The sequence below is a fragment of the Mustela nivalis genome (assembly GCF_964662115.1).
Source record: "Mustela nivalis genome assembly, chromosome: 13".
Taxonomy (NCBI): domain Eukaryota; kingdom Metazoa; phylum Chordata; class Mammalia; order Carnivora; family Mustelidae; genus Mustela; species Mustela nivalis.
In genome coordinates, this window is record NC_139032.1 from 13,164,502 (window position 1) to 13,187,626 (window position 23,125).

At 37.8% G+C, this 23,125-nt stretch overlaps 1 protein-coding gene across 3 annotated transcripts in view; it reads left to right on the top strand.

Moving 5' to 3' along the window:
- The window catches only part of LOC309846934 (uncharacterized protein C9orf85), a 110,322-nt gene that overhangs the window by 59,844 nt on the left and 27,353 nt on the right, over positions 1 to 23,125 (top strand). For 2 of the 3 annotated variants that reach the window (XR_014302196.1, XM_082696603.1), the window contains 2 exons: positions 5,810 to 5,923; positions 6,422 to 6,599. The exons of the other annotated variant lie outside the window; for it this stretch is intronic. Coding sequence is in view for 1 of the 2 variants with exons in the window: in XM_082696603.1 (XP_082552729.1) it covers positions 5,810 to 5,923; positions 6,422 to 6,569 (262 nt within the window). In the remaining variant the exon portion in view is untranslated. Of the gene's footprint in view, positions 1 to 5,809; positions 5,924 to 6,421; positions 6,600 to 23,125 lie in introns of those variants that run through there. 3 annotated transcript variants of the gene reach the window in all.

The following is a 23,125-nucleotide window of genomic DNA, read 5'->3' on the forward strand; positions in this document are numbered from 1 at the left end:
GGATTTTTTTTTTAAGATTTTATTTATTTATTTGATAGAGATCACAAGTAGGGCAGAGAGGCAGGCAAAGAGAGATGGAAGCAGAGAGATTGTAACACACAGGAAACTCCACAGCGATGCTAGGTGACCAACTGAATTACAATTTACCCTAGTAGACATTTGAACCAGCCTATTACACCTTGTTAGGATTGGCGCCAAAAAGACTCTCAAAGGGCGGGGCTCCTACTCTTTGGTAGCTAGGGAGACAGCTTGCATCCCCCCACTGATAGCCAGTCTCCACCTGGCCTGACCCACCCCTGTATTTGAACTTTGTTACCTGAGGCTTCAATCCCCTGGAGGAAGGGGAGCAGAGACAGTTTCTAAATAGGTCCTTAAAATCATCTCTTAAAGAAACTCCTTGCCCTGTAGTAGTCAATCTCCATTAACCCCTGAAAAACCCCGCTCTTGCATTCTGTCTTTATCCATTTGCCTATTTTGGAATTTCACATAAACAGAATCATGTAACATGCAGTGTTTTGTGACTGGCTTCTTTTATTTAGCATAATTTTTTCAAGTATATTGTAACACTTATCAGTACTTAATTTTTTCTTATTACTAAATATTCCATGTAGAGCTGTACCTCTTATTTATCCATTCATTACTTGATGGACATTCAGATTGTTCTACTATTTTGGCTATTAACAAATAATGCCGCTGTCAACGCTCAGGGACAAGTTTTTGTATGCGTATTTGTTTTCTTTTTCTTTTTTTTTTTTTTTAAAGATTTTATTTATTCATTTGACAGACAGAGATCAAAAGTAGACAGAGAGGCAGACAGAGAGAGAGGAAGGGAAGCCAGATCCCTGCTGAGCAGAGAGCCAGAGGCGGGCTCCGTCCCAGGACCCTGGGATCATGACCTGAGCCAAAGGCAGAGGCTTTAACCCACTGAGCCATCCAGGTGCCCCTGCATATTTGTTTTCAGGTGTCCTGTGTGTGTGTATGTGTGTGGAGAGAGAGAGAATTGGAATTCCAGGGTTGTATGTTAACTCTGTATCTAACCTTTTGAGGAATTGCCAGATTGTTTTCAAAAGCAGCCATACTTTTTTACTTAACACCAGCAATATGAAGGCTCCAACTTCTCCACATTGTTATTGACACTTGTTATTGTCCTTCTTTATTATAATAGTCATTCTAGTGTTGTGAGGTGGTATGTCATTGCAATTTTGATTTGCATTTCCCTGATGTCTAGTGGCATTGAGCATCTTTTCAATGCTTATTGGCCATTTATCTTTTTTTGGTGAAATGTCTATTCAAATCCTTTACTATTTTGTGTTTATATATTGAGTTAGAAGAGTTCTTTATGTATTTTAGATACAAATCTATTACTGTATTTGCAAATATTTTCTGCCATTCAATGAGGTTTTATTTTTTTTATACTAATAATGTCTATTGATGTTTAAATTTTTTTTTAAGGTTTTATTCATTTATTTGGCAGAGAGAGACAGTGAGAAAGGGAACCAAGCAGGGAGAGTGGGGAGGGAGAAGCAGGGTTCCTGCAGAGCAAAGAGCCCAATGCAGGACTCCATCTCAGGACCCTGGGATCATAACCTGAGCCAAAGGCAAATGTTTAATGACTGAGCCACCCAGGTGCCCCCAAAAGTTTTAAATTTTTTAAAATTCAGGTTTAATCAACATATAACATTATATTAGTTATAGTTGTACAGTATAATGATTTGATGTTTATATACATTGCAAAATGATCACCACAATAAGTCTCATTAACATCTGCCACCATATAGTTTAAAAAGTTGTTTTTTCTTGTGCTGAGAACTTTTAAGATTTGCTCTCTTGGCAACTTTCAAATATGCAATCCAGTTAATATTAACTGTAATTGTTATGCTGTGCATTACTTTCCCATGACTATTTTGTAACTGGAAGTTTGTACCTTTTGATTTTCTTCTTTTTATGTCTGAATAATATTCCATTGTATATTTTAGCACATTTTCTTCATTCATTCATCGATGAATAGAATCATTGGTTATTTTCAATTCTTTTTCTTTTTTTTAAGTTATCTCTATGCCCGATGTGGGACTCAAACGCATAACCCTAAGATTAAGAGTTGCATGCTCTACTGATGGCCAGCCAGATGCCATATGTTGTTTTCATTTTCTGGCTATTGCAAATAATGCTGCAGTTAACATGGGATGCAGTATCTTTCCAAGTTAGTGTTTTTATTTTCTGAAGAGAAATACCCAGAAGTGGAGTTAGTAGATCTCATATGGTATTTCTAATTTTGGTTTTTTGAGGAGCCTCCATATTGTTTTATATAAAAGAGGGTCCCCTTTTCTCCACATTCTCATTAACACTTTTTCTTGTCTTTTTTTTTTTTAAGATTTTATTTATTTATTTGACAGACAGAGATCACAAGTAGGCAGAGAGGCAGGCAGAGAGAGAGGAGGAAGCAGGCTCCCCGATGAGCAGAGAGCCCAACGCAGGGCTTGATCCCAGGACTCTGGGATCATGACCTGAACCAAAGGCAGAGTCTTTAACCCACTGAGCCACCCAAGCGCCCCATTCTTCTTGTCTTTTTGATAACAGCCATTTTAACATGTATGGGGGAGATATCATTGTAGTTTTGGTTTGTATTTCCCTGGTAATTAATGGTGTTGTGTATTTTTTTCATATATCTGTTGGCCATCTTCTTTGGAAAAGTGTCTATTGAGACTCTTTTTTTTTTCTTTTTAATTTTTATTTATTTATTTAAAGATTTTATTTACTTATTTGACAGGCAGAGATCACAAATAGGCAGAGAGGCAGGCAGAGAGGGGGAAGCAGGCTCCCCGCTGAGCAGAGAGCCCAATGCGGGGCTCGATCCCACGACCCTGAGATCACGACCCGAGCCAAAGGCAGAGGCTTAACCCACTGAGCCACCCAGGCACCCCGTCTATTGAGATTCTTTTCCCATTTATAATTAGATTATATTTTTTGCTATTGAGTTGTGTGAGCTCATTATGTTTTGGATGTTAACCCCTTCTCAGATACTATATATGATTTGTAAATATTTTTTATTTAGGAGGTTACCTTTTCATTTTGATGGTTTTCTTTGCTGTATAGAAGCTTTTTAGTTTGATATAGTGCCCCTTACTCATTTTTAATTTTTCTGCTTTACTTTTAGTTTTAAATTCAGATTATTGCTAAGGCCTCTATTAAGGAGCTTATTGCCCATGTTTTCTTCTAAGGATTTTATAATTTCAAGTCTTACACTCAAGTATTTAGTCCATTTTGAATGAATTTTTTTTTTAAAGATTTTATTTATTTATTTGACGGGCAGAGATCACAAGTAGGCAGAGAGGCAGGCAGAGAGAGAGGAAGGGAAGCAGGCTCCCCGCTGAGCAGAGAGCCCGATTCGGGGCTCGATCCCATGACCCTGGGATCATGACCTGAGCTGAAGGCAGAGGCTTTAACCCACTGAGCCACCCAGGCGCCCCTTGAGTGAATTTTTGTTATGGTGTAGGACAGGGATCCAGTTTCCCTTTTTGTGCATGTGGCTGTCCAGTTTTCCCAGCCCTATTTATTGAAGAGACTGTTGTTTTCCTATTGTTTGTTCTTAGCAACTTTGTTGTAAATTAATTGACCATATATGTGTGCTTTTGTTTCGGGGCTATCAGTTCTGTTCTATTGATCTATGTGCTTGTTTTCATGTCCATACCATACTTTTTTGATTACTGTAGCTTTGTAATATAGTTTGAAATCAAGATGTGTGACATCTCCAGCTTTGTTCTTTCTCAGGATTGCTTTGACTCTTCAGGGTCGTTTGTGGTTCCATATAAAGTTTAGAATTGTTCTAATTTTGTGAGAAATGTCACTGTAATTTTGCTAACCATTACATTGAATCTGTATATTACTTTGGGTAATATGAACATTTTAACAATATTATACAAATAAGTACAGAATATTCCATCCAGAAACAACAGAATACATTTTCTTCTCAATTACACATGGAATACTCTTCAGCATAGTTCATATGTTAGGGCACAAAACAAACTTTAAAAACTTCAGAAGACTGAAATCATATTAAGCATCTTTTTCAACCACAGCGCTATAAAAGCAGAAATAAATTACGAGTACAAAAGTGAAGTAAACAACATGCTGCTGAACAACCAGTGAGTGAATGAAGAAATCAAAAGAGAAATTAAAAAAAACCTGAAGACAACTGAAAATGGAAATACAACACACCATAACTTAAAAGATGCAGCAGAAGTAGGCGAACTAAAGCCCAAACTTAAGAGAAGGGAGGAAATAACATAGACCAAAGCAGGGGGAAAAAAAAAAGAAAGAAATAGAAACTAAAAAGAAAGTAAAAAAGATCAGTGAAACTAAGAACTGGTTCTTTGGAAAGATAAAACAAAATTAACAAATCTTTTGTTAAACTCAAGTATAAAAGAGAGAAGAGTCAAGTAAAATCAGAAGTAAAAGAGTAGAAGTTACAAGTAATACAACATAAATAAAAAGGATCCCAAGAGACTATATGAACAAACATGTGAACAAATTGGAGAAATAGGTATTTTCCTAGAAACACACTATCTACCAAGACTGAACTAAAGTAATAGAAAATCTGAACAGGGACGCCTGGGTGGCCTCAGTTGGCTGAGCTGTTGCCTTCAGCTCGGGTCGAGGTTCCGGGGTCGTAGGATCAAGTCCCCCATGGGGCCCCTTGCTCCGAGGAGAGCCTGCTTCTCCCTCTGCCTTCTCTGACTGCCACTCCCCCTGCTTGTGCTGTCTCTCTCTCTCTCTGACAAATAAATAAATAAAATCGTAAAGAAAAAAAAGAAAATCTGAACAGATTAAGTACTAGTAAAATTGAATTAATAATTAAAAACCTCTCCCAAAACAAAACTCCAGGACCAGACAGTTTCATAGGTGAATTCTGCCAATATTTAAAGAATTAATAGCGATTCATCTCAAATCATTCCAAAACTTCCAAACTCATTTTATGAGGCCAAAATCACCTGGATACCAAAACCAGACAAGGATGGCAGAGGAAAAGAAAATTGCTGGCCTATATCCCTCATGTATGTAGTTGCAAGAATCCTCAACAAAATATTAGCAAGCCAAATTCAACTCTCAATAAATGCAGAAAAAGCATTAGACAGAAAATGTCAACATCTGTTTATGATGAAAACTCTCAACAAACAGGGTATAGAGGAAGTATACCTCAACATAATAAAGGCCTCATATGACAAACCCACAGCTAACATTATACTTGCAATGAAAAGCCAGAAGCTTTTCCTCTAAGATCAGGAACAAGACAAGGATGCCTGTTCTTGCTACTTTGATTCAACATAGTACTGAAAGTCGTAGCCAGAGTAATTAGGCAAGAAAAAGAAATGAAAGGCGTCCAAATAGGAAAGGAAGAAGTAAAATTGTCACGATTTGAAGATGACATTTTTATTTTTTATTTTTTTATTTTTTTTTAAGATTTTATTTATTTATTTGACAGACAGAGATCGTATGTAGGCAGAGAGGCAGGCAGAGAGAGAGAGGAGGAAGCAGGCTCCCCGCTGAGCAGAGAGCCCGATGCGGGGCTCGATCCGCGGGGCTCGATCCCATGACCCTGGGATCATGACCTGAGCCGAAGGCAGTGGCTCAACTACTGAGCCACCCAGGTGCCCCATGAAGATGACATTTTTAAAAGCTTTAAGAAAGTAGATAAATCTGGGGTGCCTACATAGCTTAGTTAGTAGAGCAGCCCTATGTTTATTTTATTTCATCAAATAAATATTAGGCAATTGGTAAAAAATAATGCTTGATTTTTTCCCCCCACTTTTAGTGTTAAATGTTTACAAAAGTCAGTGAAGGATTCTTACCACATAATGTGTAGACCATGTGCCTGTGAACTTGAAGTTTGTGCAAAATGTGGAAAGAAAGAAGACATTGTTATTCCGTGAGTATTTTCTTTTTTGTTTGCGATTTACTCTTTAAGTAATTGATCTCTAAATTTTTTTTGAGGAAACATCCAGTAGCTCTGAGAGTCTTAAGGTACAGTGTATCACACTGATTTAGACTTTTTTTTCCTACCTAACAGGAAAAAATCTTAATTATTTGTTATATTTTTCTATCATTATAGTAAAAATATAACTATATTTTTAGGAAATTAAAATACCTATGAAGTTCATATTCATCACTCATCACACAAGAATTTATTCATTATGCAACTAATTTTCTTGAATGGTCATCACTTATTAATTTCTTTGAGCCTACTGTATTGACAATAGTATTGTAATTGGTTGGAGTCAGGACTTCAAGACTGGAGTTAGTCTTCAAGGATTGTTTTCTTTATACTTATTAGACTCCTATCAATCAGGAAATACAAAGTTTGTTTCAATCAACAGAAAATGAAATCCTGAGAAATAAATAGAAGTGTTTTGTTTTTTTTTTTTAGGTTTAATAAAGAACCAGAAAAGACAGAAAATCCTGAAAGTAATCTACGTTCCAACCATAGAAGTTGCAGAAGAAATGAAGAAGAAAGCGATGATGACTTAGATTTTGATATTGATTTAGGTGACACAAAAGACAATCAAGTGGGTTAATATATTAAAAGCCAGTTTAAAAACATGAAATTCTGAGCGATTTTTGACTTTGGGAGTTTTACACAAAAAATACTGTGAAATCCTAATGAGAAAAATGGCAACCTATAGAAAATAGGCACAATTCACACATGGACAATATAAATTATGCACGATACCTGGATAATTCTAAAACTTTGATCCAGAGCTTTCTTTTTTTTAATTTTTTATTTTTTTATTAACCCATAATGTATTATTAGCCCCAGGGGTACATGTCTGTGAATCGCCAGGTTTACACTTCATAGCACTCACTGTAGCACATACCTTCCCCAATGTCCATAACCCAATCACTCTCTCCCTATCCCCCTTCCCCAGCAACCCTCTGTTTTGTGAGCGTAAGAGTCTCTTATGGTTTTTCTTCCTCCTGATCCCATCTTGTTTCATTTATTCCTTTCCTACCCCCAAACCCTTCACGTTGCCTCTCAACTTCCCTTGTATCAGGGAGATCATATGATAATTGTCTTTCTCTGATTGACTTATTTTGCTAAGATAATACCCTCTAATTCTATCCACGTCATCGCAAATGGCAAGATTTCATCCAGAATTTTCTTATAATAAAGTTTTAAGTAGCATATGCTAGAATACCTGCCAAAATGAGTCTTAGGGTATCATATTGCAGTTTGGGGGAATTATTTAGAAGAGTATACTACCTAATATCAAACTAAAGAAGATTCAGAATTGTTGGTTGTGTAAGAACTATCTTGTGGGAAAATCAGTGCTAGCCTCAAAAATTGGTCCACATTAAGTACTTTTTTATTGATTGATCTCAAGTAAATGGCCCACATAACAAAGCCCCCTTACTTACAAGCTTATTATAAAAAGCTTGTTATTTTTTATAATAATGTTTAACAAGCGTTGTAGCAGTTTTTCCTTTGAAAGTATTTTTACATACCTGATCACATTTTTTACCTTTCTTCTTGTGCAAGATACACATACAGAAAATAATGTATAAAATACGTATGTTTTCGGGTGCCTGGGTGGCTCAGTGGGTTATACTTCTGCCTTCGGCTCAGGTCATGATCTGAGGGTCCTGGGATCGAGCCCTGCATGGAGCCCTGCATCGGGCTCTCTGCTCAGCCAGGAGCCTTCTCCCTTTCACTCAGTGCCTGCCTCTCTGCCTACTTGTGATCTCTGTCTGTCAAATAAATAAATTAAATCTTTAAAAAAAACATATGTATAGTTAATTATGAAGAAAAATCATACATTTGTCATCTAGATGAAGAAACTACTTTTAAACGATATAAACTAGTTTCTCTGATTTTTAGTCCTTTTTTCTTTTTATTTTGAAATATCTCAAGCCTAAACAAAACAGCAAAATAGAAACCTATATCCTTTATCTAGATTCACAGTTGATTTGTTATGTTTTCATTATAGCTCAATAGATTGATATAGATGCATATTGTGTTTGCTGAACCATTTGAACATAAGTGGCAGACATTAGTTTTGAACTTTATATGAACAGACTTTTGCATGTTGTATCTCTTCTTTATTTCATTATTCATGAGATTGAGATTGATGCATGTTATTTTAAGAGCTCTGATTTTGTCATTTTACATTACTGCATTTTATTCCCTTATCTTTACATACCATGATTCATTTATCCTCTCTAATGTTGAGGGAGATTTGAGTTATTTTTAAAATTTTCCTAGTACAAAGAATACTGCTGTGAGCATTGCTACATGTGTTTCTTAGTACATATGTGTTGTTTCTTGGTGCACATTTCTATTAGGTCTATATCTAGTAGTGGTACAGGCCATCCAACAATATGCATATGCAAGTTCAGGATTACTGTATAATGCCAAGTTGTCTTTCCAGAAGAATAATTATTTCCTTTCCCCATAGCAATATATTAAGAGTTCCAGTGCTCTGTATCCTAACACTTCATCTTTGAATTTCTGTCAGTTTGATAAGTATGTATGTCTTTGTCTTAATAATTTTGTAATTTATATGTATATGTATGTATATATATACATATACACATGCACGTATATATACCACGTCCTGTTATCCATTCATCTATGGATGGACACTTAGATTGGTTCTATATCTTAGGTATTTTAAGTAATGCTGCAATAAACATAGGGCTACATATATCTTTTCAAATTAGTGTTTTTATTTTCTTTGGGTAAATACTCAGTGCTGGAATTACTGTATCATATAGTATTTCTATTTTCTAATTTTTTGAAGAACCTCCATACTGTTTCTCATAATGGTTGCACCAGCTGACGTTCCCATGAGCAGTGCACGAGAGCTCCCTTTTCTCTATATCCTCACTAGTGCTTGCTATTTCTTTTTTTTTTTGAGAGTAGGCACCCTGACAAAGTGTGAGATGACTTCTCATTGTGGTTTTGATTTGCATTTCCCTTGGTATTAGTGATGTCCAGTATCTTTTCATGTGTCTCTTGGCCATTGTATGTCATCTTTGGAAAAATGTCTGTTCAAACTCTCTACCCATTTTTAATCAGATTTTTTCATTTAAAAATATAAAATCTTAAGGGCCCCGGGTGGCTCGGTCAGTTAAGCGTCTGCCATCAGCTCAGGTCATAATCCCAGGGTCCTGGGATTGAGCCCTGCTTGGGGCTCCCTGCTTATCTGGAAGCCTGCTTTTCCCTCTCCCTCTGCCTGCAGTTTCCCCTGCTTGTGTGCTTTCTCTCTCTCTGCCAAATAAACAAAAATCCTAAAAAAAAATAAAAATAGAAATATAAAATCTTTTCAAAACATTAAGAAAAAATGGACACATAAATGGAGAAAGATAAAATAAATGGAGAGATACTGGGTTCATGCTGGGGAAGTCTCAGTATTCTAAGCTTAAGACCTTACAGAAAGTTTCCCTCAATTTGGCTTACCTTTTTGCATATAAACTTATTTTCTGGACATGGTAACTTGTGGTTAAGGAGCCAACTAAATCATTAGTTCTAGCATAAGTTCTTTCTCATCTGAATGAACTCCTCAGATTACCTTCTCAGGAGAGAAGTTTAACAAAGAGCATCACCTAGTGACATAGCCTAATATCTGCATTTCTGTTTTTAGTGTTAAGAAAGGGGTTTTTTGTTTTGTTTTGTTTTGTTTTGTTTTTAAGCAGACAAATTTAATTGTTACATATGGCTCATTTAATTTTTTGGAATTATTTTGTCTAACACCCCCCCAAGATAATAATAATAAAAAAATAAATAAATATAAATAATTTTGTACATATATATATATATATGGAATTGTTATAGAGGATCCATGCTGTCTGGTACCAGAGTCTGTTTTTTAACTACTGTACCACTCTTGACAAACATCAAAAGGAGTTCCAAAGGTAAATAGAGAAAAAACTGTTAGATGGAGGACATGGCATGAACTTACTTGGTGACTACAAAGGCTTGGAATAATAATGACAACAATTTAATAATAGCATTCATTCAATTCAACAAATGATCATTGAGCACTTAACATGTGCAAGGGCACTGTTCAAGATACGGAGGGTACAACAATGAACCAACCAAAGATCTTTATCCTTTCAGAGATAACTTTTTAGTGGGTAGAGATAGACAACAAGCACTGAACATAAGAAGGAAATTATATTAGAATGTGTAAGTGCTATAGGGAAAAATATGGAATGGTTGGTTGTTTGGGAGTCTAAGGGCGTGGATGGCATAGGGATGAGTGTATACAAGTGGGTGGCAAGTAGGCTATGATTTTTTCTTTTTTTTTTTTTTTTAAGTTTTTATTTATGTATTAGAGAGAGACAGCATAAGCAGGGGGAGTGAAAGGCAGAAGGAGAGTGAGAAGCTGGCTCCTCTTGGAGCAGGGAGCCCAACTTGGCTCTTGATCCCAGGACCCGAGGATCATGACCCGAGCCAAAGGCAGATGCTTAACTAGTCACCCAGTGCCCTTAAGCTGTGATCTTTTATTTATTTTTTTATTATTATTTTTTAAAGATTTCATTTATTTCTTTGACAGACAGAGATCACAAGTAGGCAGAGAGTCAGGCAGAGAGAGAAGAGGAAGCAGGCTCCCTGCTGCCCAGAGAGCCTGATGTGGGGCTCCATCCCAGGAGGCTGAGACCATGACCTGAGCCTCGGTGGCTCAGTGGGTTAAGCCTCTGCCTTTGGCTCAGGTCAGGATCCCGGTGTCCTGGGATGGAGCCCTGCATTGGGCTCTCTGCTCGGTGGGGAGCCTGCTTCCCCCTCTCTCTCTTATTGCCCCTCTGTCTACTTGTGATCTCTTGCTCTCTCTGTCAAATAAATAAATAAAATACAAAAAAAATATTTTTTTTAAATTTTACTTACTTTTTTTTTTTTTAAGAGGGACATGGGGCAGCGGGAGAGGGAGAAAGAGACTCTTAAGCAGGCTCCATGCCCAGTACAGAGCCCCATGCAGGGCTTGATCTCATAACCTTGAGATCATGACCTGAGCCGAAATCAAGAGTTGGATGCCACCCAGGTGCCCTTATTTTACTTTTTAAAGTAAGCTCTATGTGGGGCTTCAACTCACAACCCCAAGATCAAGAGTCACTAACTGAGCCCACCAGGTGCCCCCAGTTTGTATGTTTTCTGTTGGCCTGCCCTTTCATTCATTAATTCTGTCTTCTGTATAAATAGGGTTAAGGTATTGAGTGTGCTTTTAAACCCAGTTAATTAAGGGCGCCTGGTTGGCTCAGTGGGTTAAGCCTCTGCCTTTGGCTCAGGTCATGATCCCAGGGTCCTGGGATTGAGCCCTGCATTGGGCTCTCTGCTCGGCAAGGAGCCTGCTTCCCTTCCTCTCTCTGCCTGCCTCTCTGCCTACTTGTGATCTCTCTCTGTCAAATAAATAAATAAAAATCTTAAAAAAAGGGGCGCCTGGGTGGCTCAGTGGGTTAGGCCTCTGCCTTCGGCTCAGGTCATGATCTCAGGGTCCTGGGATCGAGCCCCGCATCGGGCTCTCTGCTCAGCAGGGAGCCTGCTTCCCCTTCTCTCTCTGTCTGCCTCTCTGCTTACTCGTGATCTCTCTCTCAAATAAATAAATACAATCTTAAAAAATAATAAAAAGAAAAAATTTAAAAAAAAATCTTAAAAAAAAAAATCCTAGGTAATAAATTGCTAATTTCAGATACTGGATTTTACAGTTGCAAATGTCCATTTGATTCTTTTTTTATTGATCATAACTGTTCAAATATTCCATGTTACCCATCTCGTGCATCTTTTTCTCTTATCTACATATTTATCACAGTTATTTTGAAGTCCTTTTTTACTTTCATTGATGATTTTATCTTGATTATTGGACACTTTCTCCTGTTTTGCCTATCTAATAGTTTTTATTATAGGCCAGAAATTGTGTATGATGCGTTTTAGAGGGTCCCCTAAAAAACAGATGACTGCCAATCGACTTGATCCTATCAGAACTTGATCTTAGGCTTTGCTGGGGTGGTTTGTTGCAGTTTTACATTTATTTCTGGAGTTCCTTATTCCTGTGTTTTTCTTCTCAAATTGTCTTTATTCCGGGGCCTGTATTTCCTGGGGTCTTAACACGGGTAAGGCCAGACTTCAGCACTGCATGACCTCTTGGCTCTAAGCCTGTCTCAGCAGCTGTTCTCTGTGAGGACTCTTCGAATTGTGCCCTGGGCTTGTGCAGCTTTGGAGAGTAAGGAATGACCAGAGAAGCAGAAGGAGAACCAAGAACAGGTGTCTTGCTTGGAAGGCAAGGGGCATGTGAATCAAGGGTGGAATATATTCTGATACTGTTCAAAATTACAGCCTTTCCATGATGTGCTCATCAAGTGTTCATCATGACTCTGTGTAGTGATAACAGTCATTATCCATGTTAACAGATGAGAAATTAAGTCTGGGTTTTGAACCTGTACAATCTCCTGATCCCAGGACCCATTTTGCATATTAGGGTTAGTATGCGTGAGAATCGTTTGTGCGTTGCTAGCGGGATAACTCTACTGGTTTCCATACTGTTAGTATTCCAGGACTCTCCGACAGTCCTCCTCTGCCTTGCTTTCATCTTCCATTGTTTCAGACAGTTCGGAGCTTTTTTCCTGAAGAACCACTGTGTCTCAGGCATCATTGAGAGTGCTCATTGCTGAAGCCCTTGAATTCAGATCACTTTTTTTATGACTGCTGATTTCCACATTTGAGTCATACTACCTGTAATCTTCCTAAGCAGGTGATGTCAGTTTATTGTGAGACCTAGTTGCATAATGGAAAGAATCTAGGTGTTTGCAAGCAGTTCTGAATATATCCCATAGGTTGTATTGGGAGGGTAAGTTGCAATGATTATCTTTTAATACAGTAATAATTATTAGGAGAAGAAAAAGTTGTTTTTGTCTTTTTTTTAAAGATTCTATTTATTTATTTGATAGACAGAGATCACAAGTAGGCAGAGAGGCAGACAGAGAGAGAGGGGGAAGCAGGCTCCCCGCTGAGCAGAGAGCCCAATGTGGGGCTCAATCCCAGGACCCTGAGCTCATGACCTGAGCCGAAGGCAGAGGCTTTAACCCACTGAGCCACCCAGGTGCTCCAGGAAAAAGTTGTTATATGTACTTGTTATGAATGTTTTTCTTTTATCACGTAAGATAAACAGCAATGTTCTGAGTAATCATTCTTCAGTTTTCAGGTGACTAAAGTAAGCTCAGAGATTAAGTAACTTGCCACAGTCAGAAAGATAATAAGTAATAAACCTGGGGGCCTGGGTGGCTCAGCTGGTTAGGCGCCTATCTTTGGTCCAGGTTCCTGGGGTTGAGCCCCGTGTCAGGCTCCTTGCGCAGTGGGAAACCCTCTGCCTCTGCCTGCCGCTCTACCTGCTTGTGCTTGCTCTCTCTCTGTCAAATAAAGAAATGAATAATCTTTAAAAAAAAACCCAAAAAACCTAAGATTCAAATCACGTCTATATGGTTCCAAAGCCTATATCATTTCAATCGTATTTATGCAAAATTATCCATATTCCATGTTCCTAAATGGTTTTTTTTCTTAAGTGAAATTTGTAACAACAATAACTTGAACAAACCTCTGTCACTTCCTACCTCCCTCTTTCTGGGTCTTTTTCTTCCCGTGTAACATTAGTTGTTACTGAATGGAGTGTCCTGTTCTAAAGGTACATTTTTTTTTTTAATTATACAAACTTTATAGATATCCTCCACATAACTTCTGGCATAGAATTTTGTGACTCATGATGTTCTGATTTGTGTGTAATACTGTATGTTGCAAGACCATTTTCCACAGTTTTTACTGGCAACCCTTATGGAGTCACGGGAGTATGCTGAGATTACATACTCAGCTCTATACTAACAAGTCCCACGATTCTCTCAATAATACAGATGGAAATAATTATGCATTCTCAAATCTCTTACGTAAGACCTTGTAAGGAATTTAAGTACCAGGCTTTTAAAAGATACTACTACATAAAATTACACATGAAGTTGCACCTTTTATTTCTGTATAATCTTAAAAATGAAAAATTTTTATGGTCTTAAAAATAGTTCCTTTCAAAGGAAAAATGTGCATTATCATAAAATGTATAGTTGGTACTTTTACTGATATGGAAGGCTTAAGGGGCACCTGGATGGCTCATTGGCTAAGCGTCTCTTGGTTTTCACTCAGGTTGTGATCTCAGGGTTGTGAGACTGAGCCCTATGTCAGCCTCCCTGCTCAGTAGGGAGTCTGCTTAAGATTCTCTATCCCTCTCCCTTGACCCCTCCCCCAACTTGTGCATGTGTATTCTCACTCTTTAAACAAAAAAAAGGAAGATCTAAAAATATATATTTGATATAAAAATATATTTAGTACATAAATGTTCAGAAGTTGACTAAGTGATAAAATATTTTATCAAAATTTGGCTTAGAAGTTTCTGTAACCTCTAGAAATATTAATTTGAAGTATATAAATTATATTTTATTGTTAAATATTTAAATTTATATTATTAAATACTACTTAAAATTATATTTTTCATTTTTGTAAATTTTTTTTTTTTTTTTAAGTAATCTCTAAACCTGACATGGGGCTTGAACTTACAACCCTGAGATCAAGAGTCACATATTCTACCAACTAAGCCAACCAGGGACCCCACGTTTTTTCATTGGTTTAGAGCAAATCAAATGTCTTTGAACTTGTGCTCACTTCAGCAGCATATGTAGTCAAATTGGAGCAATACAGAGAAGATTAGCATGACCCCTGTGCAAGGATGACATGCAAATCTGTGAAGTGTTCTATATGAATTTTAAAAAGTCTTTGATCTCAACATTAGCATTAAGTTTCAATTAACATTTTGAAAGGTATACATTGTCCATTGATGAACCTCACAGATAATGATGAGCAAAAGAATCCAAATACAATGAAATTACTTATTTTATGATTCTGTTTATACCTAAGTTCAAAAGTAGTCAAAATTAATTTGTGGTAGGTCTCAGGATAGTGGTTACTTTGGGGGGTGTGATATTGACAAGGAAGGGGGCATGAGAGAACCTTCTGAAATGCAGGAGCCACCTGATTTTGATCTAGGTGGTGGTTATACCAGGGTATGGAGATATGAAATTCAAGGGCTCCTGGGTGGCTCAGTCAGTGAAGCATCTGACTTTGGCTTAGGTCATGATCTCAGGGTTCAGGGACAGAGCCCTTGCATTGGGCTCTCTGTACTGTGTAAAGCCTGCTTGTCCTTCTCCCTCTGCCCTCCTCCTGCTCATGCTCTCTCTCTCAAATAAATAAATAAAATCTTTAAAAAAGAAAGAAATACAAATTCAACACAGGATTTGCTTAGTTTATTGTATATAAATGTTACCAATTTGAAAATAATTATAACTTTAAATTAAAAGCACTTGACAGTATACTGTTGTCAAAAGCATGCCTTGAAATAAAGCAACATAAATCTTAATTCAGGCAAGTAGGAGGTGGAGTGACTTGGAGGCAGAAGGATGTTGACATCCTAACCCAGCCTCTTACTTATGGCGTTACCTTGGACCAGTTTCCTTACTTTTGTGAAGTTACCTCGTGTGTACCTTTCCGATTTGTAAAATGAGGATCGTGACTTCTACAGTATAAGATTTCTGGAAGTGTTAAATATAGTATCTGTGAAGCTCTTGGCTATAGAAGGTGTTCCATTCTTGATGTTTATAGATACTATATTATAAATTTTGGTTTTGAGATTTTCTTTCAAATTATCCTAAGAGACTCTGTTGGGGTGAGAAGTGGGCACACTGAAAATTCTCAGGTTAAGAAAAAAATATATAGATATAGAATTCTATTAACATTGAAAGAGGAGAAGCAGACCCTTTCAATGAAAGCATTTGTACAAGAAATGTCAGAACTGCTATTGGCTATTTTTAGTACTTGTTAGGGGTAGACCCTTCAGTGACAACATACACAGATATGCGTGTAATAAAAAAGCTTTAGGAACAATATTTCTGACAATAACAACTTTACAAACTGCCCTTTCATTCCTTTGTTAAAACTTAGTAATGGCACAATGCTAACTGTAATTAATAGCATACACAGAGAAACTCAGAAACTCAGAAACTTTAGTAAATCAATTGATCAAAAAATTTCTATTTTAAAACTACATAATGAATTAAGAAGAGAAAGCTAATTAGAAAAGCATATTCTATTACCCTGATCTTTTTTTTTTTTTTTTTTTTTTTTGACTGAGAGATCACAGGCAGAGAGAGAGAGGGGGAAGCAGGCTTCTGTGCTCTCAGCAGAGCGCCCCATGCGGGCCTCGACCCAGGACCCTGAGATCATGACCTGAGCCGAAGGCAGAGGCTTAACCCACTGCGCCACCCAGGCGCCCCATTACCCTGAACTTTTATTTAAATTATAAATTTGCCTATTTACATTACAAATACAGGTTTTTGTGTAATTGAGTATGACCATATTTATTATTCCACTTTTTATTTTATTTTAATCTAGCCACAAAATTATTTGTGGAATATATTTTCTTTAATCTGTAAAAGAGTTTTTTCCTTGAAAAATCATGGTAACATGAGGAACAGCGACCTAAATGACCAATATAGGAAATGAATGGGCCCTGAGGAAATTGCTAGGACCAGGTGAGGTTAGGAAAGATGGTCTCCTAAAGGACGAAAGTGACGTCCCTTAGCAGAGGATATTACTGCATGTCCGCAAAATCAGGAAACACAAACTGACCTTTAAGCTGTGTTATTTACACTTTTACATAGTATACTCAGTATGTGTTCTGGTGAAGTATTCCAAAGCGAGAGGTCCAGTTGTTTTTCTGGAAAAAAAATAAAATAAAATGTCCCACAGAGTGCCCAGAACATCTGGTAACACAGGAAGAATATTGTATTTCTTATGCGTCACCCAAAAGCATACTGAACATACCATTTGGAAGCGCAACTGAACAGTTACACACTGTTTCAAAAGAAGTTTCTCCTATGTTTCTTGCCTTTGCAACACTTGTGGCCACCAGCTGAACGGGGCAGGTGCGGTGTAAGCGGCTGCCAGTGGGCAGTGACGAAAACAAGACTTACTGAAACAAACAAGTGGTTCTTATAAATAACTTGGAAACGCTTCTGGAACCCATTTCTTGGCAATGAAAACAGTACATTTCAGATCCTATTAAGTGATTGATTTATACATGGGAAGTGCTCAATTGGTAGTTCCAGAAATACTTCATGCTGCTCGGCTTCTGTCAGTGAAGTTGAGAGGATGTCCTACAGAAAGTGAAAATCCCAGAGGAAAGAGGCTCCCTGGGGGTGCGGGAGGGTTGGGCACGGCCATGATCATTTAATACAGAGTTTGCGCTGTAGAATTGTTGGAACACATTGGTTACAACTGAAATGGGCCCCGGAGGGGTGGGGCGGGTAGAATGGAGACAAAACAGGAATTCCCAAAACAGCTCCCTCCTTTGTTTGGACAAGCATCCAACCATTTTTCCAGTCATGCGACCTTCCTCTTTTCCTGTGAGCCACTTGTCAAGTCCATTTTGCCCACACATAGTCCAAAAGTCAATCGTGTTCTTCCCAGCTGTAAACTGAGTGCAGAGAGGACTACTCACACCATGGAACTGAACTTACAGTGGTATTTTTTGCTCTTTTTATTTAGTGCTGCATTGGATGGCAAAAAGATTTTGAGCGAGTTTCAACTCTGGGGTTGCTGACCCCAGCATTATGCATGAAGCCCATGAATCCATAAGTGCACTTAGCTCTGTTCGTAGACTGAATAATAACCTGTCTTGCATATCTATCTACTATTTTTATATGTAGTGGATGTGATTATTCACAAATTCACAATATTCTTGAAATTATTTATTTCCTTGATTTATACTAAAGGTTCAACTAGGATATATAAGGCTGTCACTGTTTTTGCTATTAAAAAGGGATTCTTGGCCTGGGAATTGTTGGGAACCACTGATAAAATGATCAGCCTCACTGTGCTGTAAATTCTGTAAAATTCTAGGAAAGTTTTTTCTACAACATAGTGATAATTTTGTCTCTGTACTTTTTAAATGCTTTTTTTGAGGTATAATTTACATATCATAAAATTCACCCATTTTAAGTGTAAAATTTGTGATTTGGTAAATTTACGGCATTGTGCAATTAACACAATCCACTTTTAGGATGTTGCCATCACCTCAGAAAGATCTGTCATGGCCAGTTTTAGTATTTCCCATTCCTGTCCCCAGCTTCAGGCAACTATCTCCTTTCTGTGTCTATAAAATTGCCTGTTAGGAACCTTCCATAGAAATGAAATAATGAAATAGGTAGTCTGGCTTCTTTCATTTAACATAACATTTTTGACATATAACCATGTTTTAGCGTGTATCAAGAATTAATCATTCTTTTTCTTCCCCTCCCCTTTTGCTGAATAGCACCCCATTGTATGCACAGGCTAATTTTGTTTCCTCATTCAATTCTACTTTATAACTATTACGAATAATTCTGTTGTGAACATTTGTGTGTCTTCTCTTGAACATATTTTCATTTTTCTTGGGTAAATACATACCTAGGAGAGAGCTTTCTGGATCATACAGTAAATTTATGTGTAGTTTTTGAGAAACTACCAAACTGTTTTCCTAGGCAGCCATACCACTGTACTGTTCCACATCCTCACCAACATTTGTGATTGTCGGTCCATTTTGATTATCACCATTCTAGTGGGTGTAGAGTCTTAACAGTGGTTTTAATTTTTGTGTTTCTAATTACTAATGGTATTGACTCAATGTGTTTTCATGTGCTTATCTGGCAGTTGTATATAGTCTTTCATGAACTGTTTATTCAGATGTTTTGCCTGTTTTTAAAAATTTTTTAAATTATCTTTTTTTTTTTTTTTTTAAGTAATCTCTACATCCAGTGTGGGACTTGAATTCAAAGACCCCAAGATCAAGAGACATCTGTCCTACTGACTGAACTAGCCAAGTACCCCTATTTTGACTATTTTTAAAATCAGGTTAGGCCACCTGGCTGGCTCAGTCAGTAGAGCATGTGACTCTTGATCTCAAGGTTGTGAGTTTAAGCCCCACATTGGGTGTGGAGCCTACAAAAAAAAAAAAAAATTGGGTTGTTTTCTTATTATTCGGTTGTAAGATTTCTTTGTATATCTTTTATATATAAATCCTTTATTAGACATAATTTAGAAGTACTATTCTGCCCATCTGTGGCTTTTTTTATTGATATATATAATATTATATGATAAATATGCCTCCGTTAAAAAATAGTCTTCCCATTAAGTAATTAATAGTGTGCTGACACAATGGTCCCTCTGGTAGCCATGGAGGTTTGGAGTCCTGAAGTGTGACAGATTATCTGTTGCCTCTCCCAGCTACATGCTGTGCCATTTATGAAAGTCTTAGAGCACACAGTTTTCTTGGAGTAAAATTTTAGATTTGGGGCACATGTAGAGAGCGTGTGTCCAGCACATTGCCTCAATAGGTAAGATAGTGTGAAATTTTATGTTAGGAATTTCTTGTTTTCTCCTGTGGTGGGCATACTGTCATCAGAGTCTTTGAATCTTTACTTTTTAAAATTTTTAAATTTTTTTTTTAAAGATTTTATTTATTTATTTGACAGAGAGAAATGACAAGTAGATGGAGAGGCAGGCAGAGAGAGAGAGAGAGAGGGAAGCAGGCTCCCTGCTGAGCAGAGAGCCGGACGCGGGACTCGATCCCAGGACTCTGAGATCATGACCTGAGCCGAAGGCAGCGGCTTAACCCACTAAGCCACCCAGGCGCCCCGAAAATTTTTAAATTTTTTATTAAAAAATGAGGCTGCGTCAGTTATTTTCTATAGAACACATTTTTTACTATCTTACATGCAGTTGCCTTATACCTGTACGCTCTGGCTGATGCAGTTTCTTTTCTCTCTTCTCATTCAGCAGCATGAATTCGTTCCTGCTTGAATCTTTTTTTTTTTTTTTAAAGATTTTGTTTGTTTGTTTGTTTATATTTTAAGTAAACTCTGTGCCCAGTGTGCTCTACCGACTGAGCCAGCCAGGCATCCCCATTCCTGCTTGAATCTTGAGTTGAAAATACTTACTTCCACTGCCCAAAAGTGTAGACACAATGAAGATTGCTGTATAATGCCATTAACCACCCCCCGCAACAACAGCAACTAAGATTAATGTTTACTCAATAATGTGATATTGGGCAGTGGTCTCCTGACCTGGCTTACATTAGAATCACCTGTGATGTGTATTTAAAATATTGATCTTCTAGCGCCTTAGACAAAGCTCTCCATGTTGAGATAGTTTCAGGAGCCAGGAGGGTGGCCCAGAATGGCTCAGCAGGCCAACGTCCAAGCTGTGGGTGCATTGTGTCATTACAGCATGTTTAGCAAAGCTGGGAGAATGGACTCACCCCTCTCAACAGCATGGGGCCGTGGATCCTTAGGCATAGAGCTGTCTAAACCTGGGGGCGGGGGAGATGAGCCGGCCATATTTGGAAACATTGTTTTATAAGGGGAAAATATAGGCAAGACTTAGGAGCCACAGAGAAACTCAGCAAGTTGCATTAATCTTGTGCTCTGAGAGAGATGTGGGAGAGACAAACTATTGGCCAAGAGGTTTCCTGACTTCTGACCTGATGACTCGGGACCACATGGCCCATCTGGGTTGAAGCAGCTCAGCCTTTAGTGGGATGTTGAAGGAGGGAAGGAGTGAACCAGCAGATCCATCCTTTCCTGAGCAAAGATCAGAGTTCAAGCCGACTCTGTTTCCCATCCCTGCTGGCCTGTACTGTGTGATCTGCCCACTTCCTCGGAATGCCTAGGTTCTTGTGGATAGGTTTATGGAAAAGAGTTACTCTCATCCAGTCCTTAAACATCTCCTTATTTTGTTTTTCATCGGAGGGAAATAGCCTGTCTTTTAACATAGCTTCAGATGATGTAACATTCAGAGATACCCAATTATACCTCTATCAGATGAGAGGAAAAGTGACTGTGAGGCTCCATTCTAATTATAACTTTGTCCCTAACTGGCTCTACGACTCCGGCAAATTACTTCAAATGCCCAGCCTGACGTTTCTTCTTATGTGAAATAACAGAGTTGGTCTAGATTATTGGTTCTTATCATGTGGTCCCAGGACTGGTGGCATCAGCATCACCTGGGAACTAGATAGAGATGCAAATTTTGCAGCACCACCCTGATACACTGAAATATACTCGGGGTGGGGTCAGGCAATCCGTGTTTGAACAAGCCCTCCAGGGGATTACGATGTTCAGCAAAAACTGTTCTAGATTGGTAGTTCTCAGCGCTGCCTGCACGTTAAAATCGCCGAGACAGCTTTTATAATTTACCAGCCCTGGGCTCTAATCTTCAGAGATTCTGATTTAAATGATTTCTAGTGGGGCCCAGATGTTATGTGGTTTTAACGGACATCTAGATGCTATCAGAGGTCTGTTAAAACTAAAAGGCACTGTGCCTCTCTGCCTAATTGTGATCTCTGTCTGTCAAATAAATAAATAAAATCTTAAAAAAAAAAACCAAAAAAACGAAACACAACTAAAAGGCACGGTTTCCAAATCTAAATGCACACATCCAGAACTATAGCCTTTTTAGGCCACTAGGTGTTGCTCTCATAGAGAAAGGAAGGCATTTTCAAAACTACCACTGGATATGCATAGAAGATGAAAGTATATCTCTTAATTTCTGTAAGAGATTATCCTGTAATTTATATCTGAGTACAGTTTGTTAAATATTTACTTGCAGTTTGTTCAGTTTTATCCAAAGGAATGAAATACCCATCAGCTATAGAATGAATAAATAAGTTGTAGTGTTTACATACAATAGAATATCCCTCAGCAGTGAAAATAAATAATCTAGTGATACACACAGCGATACTGCTGAATCTCACAGCAGTGAGCAAAAAATAAACTGGATACAAAATAGAAATACCATATGATTCCATTTAAATGTAAAAAACAAAAAAAGCAGGCAAAGTTAATCTGTGTTGATAGAGGTCAGAGTAGTGGATACCCTTCAAGGTAGGACTAAAAATGAGTAGAAGGGGGGTGCCTGGGTGGCTCAGTGGGTTAAAGCCTCTGCCTTCAGCTCAGGTCATGGTCCCAGGGTCCTGGGATTGAGCCCCGCATCAGGCTCTCTGCTTAGTGGGGAGCCTGCTTCCTTCTCTCTCTCTTCCTACTTCTCTGCCTGCTTGAGATCTTTGTCTGTCAAATAAATAAATAAAATCTTTGAAAAAAAAATAAAATTACTTTAAAAAAATAAAAATAAAAATGAGTTGAAGGGAACCTTTGGGAGTTCTGGAAATGTTCTACTTTTTGATCTGGTGAGAGTTATGTGCATATATGCACATATATGTATATTAAACTGTACTCTTAAGATTGCACTTTATGTATGTTATTCCTCAATAATGAAGACTTAGAAAAACTGAAATGTAGTCCTCAGGGGGAATAATTGTCATTCTAGCCCAGTATCACTCAGTAGTTTATTATTTTACTGTGCCACCTGTGGTCATGAGAGATGAACATAGCACTTTGATTTCATGTTGATACTAAGTTAAAGTGTGTGTATCAATTTCTATGGCCCCAAGTTGAGAAGGTGAAATGCTCTCTATATTTAAACTTGCGTGTGTCCAGGCACACATTCTGCAGCAATACACTTGGGTAATTGATTTTCTTATGGCAACCCTCTGCTCTCTCTTCCTTACTCTTCAAATTCTGTGATACAGTGTAATAAAATTGCCTCTGGCCTATTATCTGCAGAAAAAGACCTCTACACCTCTCCTCTCTCTGATAGGAGGTCAAATGTTTCGTGAGATAAAAAGAATCAATCTGTAGCTGAGAAAAACAAATCCTTGCAAATTGTACTAAGCCATTAAAACTGTCAAAACAAGACATATTGGAAGGGCATTCAGGGAAGAAAACCGTGTTGGGGAAATGAAAATCAGAGTCACTTAGCAGAATGCACAAAAACTCATTGGAAAGAGAGCCTTAGCTTAATAGATGGGAAATTACTATCCATTACTCAGCTATTACTTTAAAGCCACAAGCTGGGTGATCTGATTTCATCTGACGTCCTGCTCATCAAAAGCGGGGGCTGGACTGGCTGACGCCTACCTATGAAATCATTCAAGGAGAGCTGAAATCTTTGTTC